The sequence below is a fragment of the Amblyomma americanum genome, chromosome 6, assembly GCF_052857255.1.
Source record: "Amblyomma americanum isolate KBUSLIRL-KWMA chromosome 6, ASM5285725v1, whole genome shotgun sequence".
Taxonomy (NCBI): domain Eukaryota; kingdom Metazoa; phylum Arthropoda; class Arachnida; order Ixodida; family Ixodidae; genus Amblyomma; species Amblyomma americanum.
The window spans coordinates 129,882,527-129,895,099 of record NC_135502.1 but is presented as its reverse complement, the minus strand read 5'-3'; the positions used below and the strand labels follow the sequence as shown (position 1 = coordinate 129,895,099).

At 48.2% G+C, this 12,573-nt stretch overlaps 1 protein-coding gene across 2 annotated transcripts in view; it reads left to right on the top strand.

Moving 5' to 3' along the window:
* LOC144094103 (cell adhesion molecule Dscam1-like) overlaps positions 1-12,573 on the top strand; it is a 519,023-nt gene that overhangs the window by 469,176 nt on the left and 37,274 nt on the right. For both annotated transcript variants that reach the window (XM_077628014.1, XM_077628013.1), the window contains exon 42: positions 12,315-12,430. In XM_077628014.1, coding sequence (XP_077484140.1) covers positions 12,315-12,430 — 116 coding nt within the window. The remainder of the gene's footprint in view (positions 1-12,314; positions 12,431-12,573) is intronic.

Genomic DNA, 12,573 nt, shown 5'->3' with positions numbered 1-12,573 from the left:
AATACAAACTTTGCTCCGTACAGGTAACATGACAACTTCTGCGCTGCCCAAACTAAACACGCGCACTCTTTTTCGGAAGCGCTGTACGCTTCCTCTCGACTGGTCACTTTGCGGCTGATGTACAGAACTGGGTGTTCTTCATGGTCGTAGCCAACTTGGCTTAAGACAGCACCCAGCCCTCTATCACTGGCATCACACTGGACTATGAACTCTTTCCCATAGTCAGGGGTCCTGAGCAAGGGTCGGGACACGAGTGCTTCCTTCAGGCTTTTGAAGGCGTTTTCTTTTTGTTTATCCCAACTTACGTTAGTAGGTGCTCCCTTTCGCAAGGCGTCAGTTAAGGGACTAGCCCGCTGTGAGTAGTTAGGAATATATCGCTGGTAGTACCCAACTAATCCCAAAAATGAGCGAATGGCCGTTTTCGTCCGTGGTTGCGGGAATGCTGCGATCGGGGCAATCTAGTTCCCTGGCCTACAACGTGGCCCAAGTACGTCACCTGTGCGCAACCAAATCTACACTTTTCTGCCTTCAGTGTCAGTCCAGCCTGTCGTAAACTGGAAAACACAGTCTTTAGGTGTTCTAGATGCTCTTGCCAGGTTTCCGAAAAAATTGCCACATCGTCTAAATAAGGGAGTGCAAAGCACTGCATGTCCATGAGTTTCGATGTCCATGAGTTTCGAGAAGCTGTAGGGGGCATTCTTCAACCCAAAACTAAGCATTAAGGGTCGAAAGGTGCCCGCTGGGGAGATGAAAGCGGCATACCTGCTCGCGCTTTCTGAGAGGGGAACTTGCCAATATCACCGTACGAGATCGAGGGTGGAAATGAATTTTGCGCCGCTCACCCTTTCTATCCTTTCCTCTATGTTGGGAATCGGGTATAGCTGATCCCTGGTAATTGCATTAAGCTTTCTATAATACACACAGGGACGAGGATCTTTCCCTGGGGCCTCAACAAGAATTAGCGGTGAGGTATATTCACTTTACGCTGGCTCTACAACCCCTAACTCCAACATGCGCTGAATTTCCGCGTCCATTATTTCTTTTTGCCGCGGTGATACCCTGTAGGGTTTCGACCGTACCGGCTCATCAGAGGTGAGCTCGATTTCGTGTGTCAGGAGGTGTGTCTTTCCCGGATGACTGCTAAATGGGCCAGCGAATTCGCTCAACAACTGCTTTAGCGTGTCGACCTGTGTCCCGCTTAGGAAATCTGCATTCACGGAGTGAGCCAGAATGTTTTCCACGTTGTCACTAGCGTCCGCACCTCCCTTCCAACCCTGACTCTCGCTGTCCAGCTCTTCTGGTTCATTTAGAGTCAGATTGACGATCCCGCTGCGTTCCACGAACGGCTTCATCAGATTGCAATGATAGATTCTCACCTGCTTTCCCCTGCCTGGAACCCTTAGCGCGTAATTCGTCTCCGAAAGTTTTTGCAACACTTCTACTGGACCAGCCCAGTGAACTTCCAGCTTGTTTTTTCTCGATGGCCGGAGGATCATCATGCGATCGCCCGCGGTGAAACCTCGAAGGCGAGCGTTTTTGTCATAATAGACCTTGGCGGCCTCCTGGGCAGCTTTCATATTTCGATTTACTAATTCCCTCGTGTTGTTAAGGCGGTCCAGTAGCTTAAGCACGTACTCAACCACTGTCTGGTTCTCTCCTGTCCCTTCCCACATTTCTCTCAGCATTCGGAGGGGAGAGCGGAGGGCTCTTCCGTACACGAGTTCTGCTGGCGTAAACCCCGTAGCTTCGTGGGGGACAGTTCGTAAAGCGAAAATTGTGGCCGGCAGACAATCCTCCCAGTCTGCTTTATGCTCATAACAAAGAGCGCGTAGCACCCGCTTCAGCACCGAATGCCATTTCTCTACACTGTTGGACTGCGGATGATACACCGAGCTGTGCAACAGTTTTATTCCGCATCTTTCTAGGAATGTGGTCGTCAAGGCGCTTGTAAAGACCGTCGCCTGATCGGCTTGGATTTCGGCCGGAAATCCTATTCTCGCGAACACTAACAAAAGGGCATCAACTATTTCTGTGGAGCTCAAGTCCTTCAACGGAATTGCTTCGGGAAATTTTGTGGCGGGACATAGCATAGTAAGCAAGTACTTATAGCCGAATTTCGTGTTAGGCAAAGGGCCTACTGTGTCTATTGCAAGCCGGCGGAAAGGTTCCGAGATCAATGGAACAGTTTTCAGTGGAGCCTTCCATGTCTCTTCCGGCTTGCCCACGCTCTGGCACGCATCGCATGATTTTACGTAGCGTTCTGCATCTTTGAAACAACCCGGCCAATAATATTCCATTAATAGCCGCTCCTTTGTTTTATTGATTCCCAGATGTCCTGCCCAGCCATTTCCATGGCAGAGACTCAGAATGTCCGCTCTGTATTTTTCGGGCATGACCAGCTGATCAAATGTTTTGCCTTTTCTGTCCTGGTAGTGTCGGTATAGTAAGCCTCCCTTCTCATGCATCGTTATGTTGCGTCTCTCGATGCCCTCTTTAGCTGTAAGCTGCAGTCTTTCCAAAGTGGGATCCTGCTTCTGTTCTTTTGTTAGGGACTCCCTGTTCACCTGCAGAAGGCGATCAAAACTACGCGATGTTGGAGATAAAACGGATCCTTCAGCGTTTTCTGATTCCTCTACCGACTTAGTGGTTGAAGTCCCTCGTCGCTCATTTGCTCGGTCAGCTGTCTGGCTTTCATTCTTCGTTGATTCACTTCCCTCCTCATTTGATTGCAACGATATGCTGGCTGGTGCGTCTCTGGCTACCTGAGGTTCGGGAATCTGACTTAGTTGAGATGCGAGCTGACGAGTTTTCGATCTTGTCAAAGCTTGTATCACCCCGCTTCCGAGTTTCTGGCCTCTGTCGCGTAGCAATTGGTCTGATCGATTCGAGAAGAGGTAAGGATATTGAAGTGGCACGGCCTTCGAAACTGCGGCCTCAGTGATTAGCTCTCCAAACGGTCCACAAATTATCACTCTAGCTATGGGAAGGCATACACTGTGTTCTTCTACTGCCTGTTTTATCCACGAGACTTCTCCCGTAAAATCGTCCACTGACACGTAAGACGGGTGGACAACGTCCATCGTCACGGCGCTATCACGAAGCACCCTGCACGGTTTCCCGTTAACGTGCAGCTCGTGCAGGTATGGCTTAAGGAGCTCTAGATTCTCGGCGTTATCCTCGACGCACGAGAACACCAAACGTTGCTTTGTACACTTGGCTGCAAAGTGCCCGACACCATTGCAGTTGTAGCAACGAAATGGCCTACTAGCCTCAAACTCTTTTTTCGCGGCTTTGTTAGCTCCCTGTCTCTTCGCCTGTTCTTCACGCTTTTCTGGCGCTACCTTCGTTGCCTCCGATTGCTCCGAACTTCTAGCACTTCGCGTCTTTCTGCTAGGCCCTTTATCTCGCATCGCGTTTCGAGCGTGTGACGCACCCTCTTCAGTGCTCAACCTTCTGCGCGAAACGTACTCCTCTGCCAGCTCAGCGGCCCTTTCAACTGTGTCGACTCTTTCCCTGTCTTGAACCCACAGTTTCACCACTTGGGGAATGCTTCGGTAAAATTGCTCAAGGCAAAAACACTCAATGATTTTGTCTCGGCTTTCATAAACCTCGGCTCCTTTTAGCCACTCTAGCAGATTCGTCTTTAGTCCATACGCGAAATCCGGATAGCCCTCGGTATCGTTTTTCATTGCGTTCCTGAAGCGCTGTCGGAAAGCTTCGGCTGACAGACGGTACCTTTTTAGCAGGCTGGCTTTGACTTTTTTGTAGTTAGCTGCGTCTTGTGTGCTAAGTCTCGCTATGACTTCAGCTACTTCACATGGCAAGAGTGTCAGAAGCCGTTGCGGCCATGTACTGCGAGCAAAGTTCTCCCTTTCGCAAGTTCTCTCAAAGTTTCCCAGGTACAATCCTATGTCCCTTCCACTTTCATAGGGCTGCATGAATCTGTTCATTCTATATCATTGTACATCGCTTGCTCTTTCAGGAGACCCGGCTCTCGTACGGTCGCCTTTTTTTCGATTTTCGCTTTCAAGCTGCAATCGCTTTAGATTTTTTTCTTCTTTTTCAGCTTCCCACTTTTGCCGTTCTTTCTCTTTTTCCCATTCCGCTTCCCTTTTTCTTTTTTCTTCCTGTACCAAATTCCACGTATCTACCAGCTGATCGTCATCTACGTGCTTTTCAATTGTCTTGCATATTTCAAGTTTTGTAATTTTTCCCTGTACTTCTATTGACAGTTCCTCGCATAACAACAGCAAGTCCGACTTTGACAATATCATAAGGTCCATGACAACGCTTTCTCCGCTTTGGCAATGCTATCTTCAAAATGTCGTGAGATTACCCTTTCTCAATTGACATACACTTCCCAGTGATTCTAGATTATTCTCTCAAAATCTGAAGCCTGGCGAATCCTATAGCAAAATGCCGAAACGCTTACCGGTTGAGAAATCACGATGTCGCACGGTCCATCCCAGCTGCTGCCAACCAGTTGTTGGGGACGAGGGGTCCTTGAGTGAGATGACTCTTTCAGCGCCGCAGGTCCCTTCTCCGAATGACGTTGTCGGACTTGGTTATGAAAGAAACTGTACAGGGGGTTTATTTTACATTATTTACAAGATTTTGGAACCCATTGGAGGGTGATGGGGGAAGGTCGGAGGATCTGAGAAGGTCTGAGGATGATCGAGGATTCCTTCTCACGGCACTCGTCGTCCGGTTTAAAAAGGGTCCGGTCCCCAGGATTCCCCAGGTCCGAGAATGTCTTCGCCAGGTTGGGCGTGGCCTAACTTGCGCTGTCGTACTCACACACACACACACACACACACACACACACACACACACACACACACACACACACACACACACACACACACACACACACACACACACACACACACACACACACACACACACACACACACACACACACACACACACACACACACACACACACACACACGCACGCACACACACGCACACACACACACACACACACACACACACACACACACACACACACACACACACACACGCACAGCACTTCACATAGGGACGCGCCCCGTCACATGCCTCGCCGGAGAAAGAGGGTGCCGCTGGACAATCGCCCCCACCAGAGAGAGCGGTGTCTTCGCGTCCGAACGACAGTTCTCACGCTCCAGCCGAACACGTCTTCCGGGAAGTCCGAATGGGCGAGGCACCGGCGAGCAGGCATAGTTGAAGGGGTGCTCCGGGCCGCACGATCTTCCGCGAACAATGTTGTTTTCAAACGGCAGTGGAATCCTCCGTCTCGAATCCAATAAACCTCGCGAGGACCGAGCGTGAAAACAAGATGCCTATCGCCGTGCAGGGACCCCGGTTGCAGGTGTCCTGGCCGAATATGCAGCTGACTCAGACCACCGGCTGTGGCCAGAAACCTTACAAGGGTTAATTAGAGAGATATGGGAGAGGCCTTAGTCCTGCAGTGGGCGTGCCCAGATAATGCAAGAGTAGCAGATGTAGCGGCAAAAAGTTAGATGCGCTAATGAGATTAGGAAGTTTGAGGAGATAAGGTAGCCGCAGCTGGCACAAGACAGGGTTAATTGGAGAGATATGGTAGGTGCCTTAGTCCTGCAGCGGGCGTAGTCGGGCTGATAATGATGAATCAAGGAAATAGCTCCGCTCCTGCACTGAGCTGCTATATCGACGACTTACATGAAATTTGAGAACTCTTTTAGAGTTTTTGCAGGTACGTTCTTACAGTACTCGGGTTTTTATTGCAAGGCATTTTCCTACTCTGTTGGAGAGGTTCTCGAGGCAATTAACTGTCATAATTTCACTACAGACGCATCATATCTCATGGTTCCGGCAAGAAAAACAGCCATAAACACATCATGCAAAACCATTCAAAGAGACTCTTCGCTCTGCAACGTCCGCAATAATTAAAATATGTAACCGCCGTATATACTGCATTGCTGCCTAGGACCGCCTAGTTGAGATAACGAACTGTTCTCACGATAATGTGAAAGGTGACCCAGAAAAAGGGGCTCCTCTGCAGTCTTTAACATGCACCTTCTCAATTTTTGGGGATCGATGACTGTGGCATAAAATAACTGCGACATTTCGGTTACCTAGGCTCTTTCCTTGAAATTTTCTTTGAAAGAAAACAACAAGAAAGTAAAGCAGAGTGGTCTGCTGGTCTATAAGAAAACCGAAAGCCTGTATTTTGGTTTTGTTTTCCGAACCCGCTCAAAATGGCAAAGGCATGAAGTTGGAAACAACCTTAATGATCCCGACACTAGGAGTTAAGCTTTCTTAACTAACTGCACAAGTTATTTTTGAATGACCAAGACGCCGGCTATCCGGGGTGGCCTAAAATTGCAGCCACCGCGGAAGCCGCTAATGACAACTTATCAGGCGATATAATTAAGATTATTAATCGCGGCTTAATTGTTATGCCAAGTAACGCCGCAACAGCATACACTGCTGTTGCAATTGTCTCAACAGAGGCGGTATTGGGAAGGTAAAAAAAAGAAAAGAATTAGAAATGAAAAATCATCCGTATAATCTTTTTTTCTTATGCTAAATGCATATGATATCGAATATGTGTCACCTTTTCTCGTAGCATTCGCTACTGTAACCATGCAGCTTCTGCTTACGACGTAAAAAATGTTCTCGTCCCTATTGGAGCGGGCGTCGGCAACAGATATTGCGCCAAAGGAAACGCGCGTACGCGAAGAGACAGTTCCTTTTTATGTCCTCGTAGCTGTGGAGAACACATTTGCTCCAAAGCTGACACAATGGGCGAAGTCGCAGTTGGAACATTCTCATCAGCACACTACCGAACTAAATCAATCGCTCTTTTCTTCGCTTCTGGGACGAGTTAATTAGCGATGATTTGTACAACTTCGGAAGGTCCGGAAGCAGCTCCTTTCATTAACGGGAAAGAATGTATGCGGCGGAGGCACTGAGCTCATTGCCGTCGCTAAGACTATTTTCCCATCCGGGTACCGTGTAGTACCGTGCACCGTTACGCAGTTTCCAGATTGTGCTGGCTCATTGGTTGGGGTCCCAAGGCATCGTAGGCACTCGGCCCTTGGCCTGGTATTCAAGACAGGCTCGGAAGCCGCTGGCCGGAAGTTGACTTGGCCCGAAGCTCTGGAACCAGTAATCTCCGCCAGGGGAGCTACTTGGCGCCGCGCTGGAAAAGTCGGGGACAATAGTGTTTCGCGTTATTTGCGAACCAAGCCTGTGCGTCCGTTGAACGGAATTAATCAGCCGCACTGGTTCCGCGGTCGGCAGGGCTCCTCGCGGAGACACTGGAGCACGCAAATCGACGATGCGCGCGCTTCCGCCTTTAATTAGCGCCATTAGGTTCGCTCGATTGGGAACTGCGCCGGAGTGACTTCTCCGCGGTGCGCACGTCGAATACTGGCGTGACGCATAATGCGTTCGGAAACATCTCGAGCGGGCGCGCGTGGTCGCCTACCAGTGCATTACGGGGCGGCCTCACTCTGCGCGGTCTCTGCGCCTGCCTGGGCAATGGACGGCTAATCAGCGGGATCCGCCGGGGGAAACGCCGCTCTCCTATTCACGCAGCTGCTGCCCCCAGTGCTTCGGGCAGCCCGCCTGAAAACGTGCTCGCCTCTATTGGCGCATGGCTGCGTCCGGGCGTCCCGTCACAATGCGTTCCTCTTCTCCATCACGGAGCCCCTCAAAACGCGCCTACTTTTCATTGCTCGGAGAGAGGATGGAGCCCTGAACGCCGCTGAATGGATCGCGGAATAACGGCCGAGCAGGCTCTTCTTCCGATGCCTTTATATGCTGCACCTTTTGATCCATGATATATGCTTTCATTAGATTTAAATTGCTCTGCCAGTTTTTTCCTTGAAATGGGTTTTCAACAAATTTTCCTGCGTATCATTATTAAGTACCACTGTTGAGCATGCCCCGCACTGCACGCATTTTGGTGGATGGTCATGCCATGTTATACCTGTTAAAACATGAACGTTTGCAGGTGCAGTGTCGAACGTTAGCTTGCGTCTCCAAGTGGGCGATACAAAAAAGAAAATGAAAGACTTAAGGTCCCATGGGCATTGCTTCGTTTCGCTTTTCGTTCTTTGTGTATTTCTTTTTGATATATTTCGTTGTAGAAAATGCCGAAAAGAGAACTTAATGCATAAGCAGTGCGCACAAAATCAAAGAGCGGAGTTTGACACTTCAAGCGCTGGCACAGTAAAGCTCTAGAAACGACAACCACGATACCAAACAGCGTTTTGAAAGGCCGGTATCCTAACTTGCGTTTCTTTCTGCCAATCACATATCACCGAAAGGGACGCTTTCGAAAGTAACGCAAGTTAGCACACGGGCCCTGGACTTCATCTCTGTGTGCGCCTGCAGTACGAATTAGCAGCAACCAATGCTCACTGCCATACTAGTAGAACAACGTTGATGGTTATACTCCACGAGAGATAATTTCGTGGAGACTCCACTGCCCATGCGACAAGCTTATTTCACACCTCTGCGCAATGGGGATAAGCTTCTCAGCACTGTTTTGCTTAACTCAGAGTTTACGACAGCGATAGCTTTGCTTATTAGTTTGCTCGGTTTCTGGCAGCACAATAGGCAAGAGATAGACGCGGTCCTAACGGTACACTCGCGCGCAAAACGCGCAAATGCGCAGAACAGTCTAACGTATCTGGGAGACCTCCAGACAATTCTTTTTTCTTCTGCGTGGTAGTACTACTACTCTCCAGCTTCCCACTGCCATTTTCCCTTCCACCTTTTTGAAAGCCTCGTTTAAAGTCCTAAAGAAAGAGAATCACAGGGACACATATTTTCATTATGTGTTGGCAATGCGATAGTAAAGGCGGCTGTTAATAACTTTACCTGAAGTGACGTCACTTCCAGTTACTGGGAATTCTCTCTGATGACGTCACTTTCCTCCAAACAATGAGCATGCTCCCGTCCGGTGGCGCCACTTTCTCTCTAACCAACCGGTATGTTTAGGTGTGTTGACGCCACATCATCCAGCGAATGGGCGAATTTTACGATCTACGACGCATTTTCGCCCCTTGGGGCTTCAATGCTATCGCATTAATAAACGCCAGAGCGCATATCATGAGAGTGGTGCTGACAGCTGTGGAGCATACATATCCATGTGGCTTCACATGGCCGTTGGCAATGTCTCTCAGGCGCAGAAGCTATGTTCAGATGTTGCTTTATTAACTTCCAGCACCGCGCTCGTGCTGTCTCTGTACGTATTGTCATGACAATGTCGGCAAGGAATTATAAACAATCCTAATGGTTCAACGAACCAACCCTCCACGCATTCAGCGGGAGCACGCACTACGGGTATCGAGGCGTACTGAAAATAAATTTAAATGGCCTGTATAGATATATTACCGCGTTCTAAACACAGTGACTGCTCGCAGTGGAAGCGGAGCTTTTGTAAACTAGAAAAGGGCAAACTATGAGAGAGGTGCCGCCGCCACCAGCCGTTTTCAAAAGCAAACTGTTATAACGTCAAAGTAGTCCTTTGCGGGCGGATCCCCTGGCTTGTGCCACATTGCGATTAACTTCCAAATTGTGGTCAAGGAATCTCTTTCGGCATCGACGCCACAAGTTCCAATCGAGCAGTGGGAAAAATACGGCATTTTTAAATGCACTCTTCTCGACAAATATTGCGTCTTTTGCTGCCCAACATACGTCAGCATTTATTTATTTATTTATTTATTTATTTATTTGTTTGTTTGTTTGGTTGTTTGTTTGTTTGTTTGTTTATTGGATGGGCGATACATGGTACTGCCCGTGGGGCAGGACAAAAGGAGGTAATTAGTCTCCTTACGAGGCCCTGGCCCCACTGGGCGCAACAGCAGTGGTTACAAAATACATGTAGCCAGTACACATACAATTGTCCATACCCATGATCAGCATACAAAAATGCGCATGAAGCATGTGGCAAGTTAAAAAAAAGGAACGCTTTATGATTAACGCTTTATACACAAATATAGAAAACAACACAATAACATTGCCAATAAAAATCATTATTCTTACATGTATGGCCTTCTATTTGAAATGAACAGAAGTTTTATTCTGCGTTCGAAAGTTCTAAGACTTCTACATGTTTTTGCGATCTCAAGAATGTTTGGATAATTATTACATAATTTCATAATTTGATGATCAATTGTCTGTTTAGCATATTTTGTCCTTGGTTTCTCATGACAATGAAAGTCCTACGCAAATTTTGACCAGTATCTCTATTTAAATAATGACTAACAAATCGACTGTAATTGCTCGATACTTTAGAAAATATGTACACAGATAATTTCTGTATGTATATTTCGTGAAATGGTCGGATATTTTGTGTTCTCATTACGTTTGCAGGGTGTACATTTTCTTCATATAGTGTTCTAATCAACCTTAGCTGCAGTGCAGATAGTTTATCATTATCAGTCTTGATTCCGGTTCCCCATATTAGGGCACAGTAATTAAAATGTGAGTGTACAAGTGAAAAATAAAGCAGCGTTTTGAACCTGGGAGGGACAAGATTACGAAGGCAGCATAACATTCCAGTACATCTCGCTACTTTCATTCTTATATTTTCTACATGATAGGACCACGTTAGGTTCGACCAAAAAGTAACACCTAAAAATGAATGATGATCTACGCGCTCAAGCAATGCATCATTAAAGCTCAGGTTTATATTGAAGACATTGGGCTTATTTTTTGAAGAAAATATCATATGTTTTGTTTCTTTGTACTTATTTGAAGCTTGTTTGTTGATACCCATAAACTGAGCTCATGCGGCCATGCGTTACTCATGCAGCGATGCAGCATAGGCAGAAAGAGCCATACAATCGTCCTTTAATGAAGGGAAAAAAACTAGCGGACGCCTAGACAATAACCAGCATGGGTGGCGAAAGCACAAGGAGGCCGTTGAGGCGTTGTCGGAACACTTCGGTTCGGAGGCTTCACTTCCGGGCACCACTTCCGCTTTTATTACGTTACTTTCGGTCGTAATTTCCAGTTTGGTGACGTCAGGTGGAATATCAGGTCACGCTCATTCATCCTGCCATGCTTGTCATGACCACGCTTCACGCACCGTAGATGACGTCATCACTAGCAATATCATCAGTAATGTCATCAGGTGTAACACGACGCGGCGACGTCTTCAAATGGTCCAATGAGCTCCTTATGCGTTCTGATAAAAATGCATGGAATGGTCCTCAGGGTCCCTTGAAGCTGTCTTACCACGCTGATTACAGCTTGAACGTAATAAGCGGGTTAAGACAGTAGGGCAAGACGTGGTGAGACAGACGTAATCAGCTAGCTTACACTGGCTTGGCGAAAAGAAAATTAGCAAGACTCCCAGGCTACAGTGTACAAGAAGAGGCGACGTATTGCGCGGCCGTGATTACGCAATGGGCGCTTATCCCTGCCACTGGCGAAGTAAGCGGCGGCGCTGCACTCGCCTACATTTGAACGCGTTGCTGTGGCGTTGTTGAGCTCGTCTGCGAACAGAATTCCTAGTGTGCGTTGCTCCGCATGCCTGGGGCCTAAAATGACGAAATATTTTTTTTCGTTTACAGAGCAAGTACTGCGACAGTACTTTAGATGAAAAAATGTGCCTGCTCGAACGCTGAGGTGATCCACCCATTTCTGCCGGCGCTGGTATCGGAGACTCTTGAAAGCTGGCCGCTACTGACGACGCCACTGGTGTCACATAGAGATCCCCATCCGCTTTACTGCCTATTCCAGTGCACTGTGCCTAGGCTTTCACCGCGCTTTCTTGGCCAAAAGATGGAGCTCATTATTTAGTTTGTAGAAACTATGTTGTAAAACCCAAGCATTTAGGATGTTCTGCACAACGCGTAGGCAGCTCAGTGCATGTATATTTGTGTCATTTGAAAGCTCTACTTTCACTTCACAAAGCATGAAACATCGCTCCAAGAGCCTTCGTGTCTAGCTTGCCACAGCGGCAGGGCTCTTTTTTTTTTGTTAAGTACAAAGAAATTCCTTGTGGCATAAAAAGAGGCCGTCGATCAGCTAAAGTAGGTCGTGGAGGCTGTTGTCTTCCAGAAGCCTGAGCAGGCTCCTACTCTTCCCGTTGTACGGTAAGCACAAGGAAGGGTGTTCCCCCCTGGTAGCCGTAAGTCCAACTTCCAGTAACCGTCGTCTTCTTGAGCCCAGCTTTCCCGGCACAAAAGGTGGCGAGTATCCACCTCAGCGGCCGGCGTGGAGCATTAATTTCGGACAAGTGCTGGCTTTTATTTCTCCCCAGATGGTTGCAAACGTCTGCCGTGCATTTTGGTCGCGCAGTGGGTGAGCCTCCTCCCTGTGCGCAGGCTGTCCAGCGACGAGAGCGACGAGAGCGAAGGCACAGCCTCCACGTTCGGCCACGCGGACGTGGTGCGCGGCAGTTCCTCCAACGAGTTCTCGGAGACCGAGCGCTCGTCACAAGGTCAGTGGCCCCTGCGCGCAACGACCGAAAGGAAACGGCGAATAAACTGCACGCCATGAGAAAAACGACCGTATCGATCACTGCCGTAGCAGTAATTCCCCCTTCCGTGACCAATTACATCCGTAAAGAACCCAACATAAAGC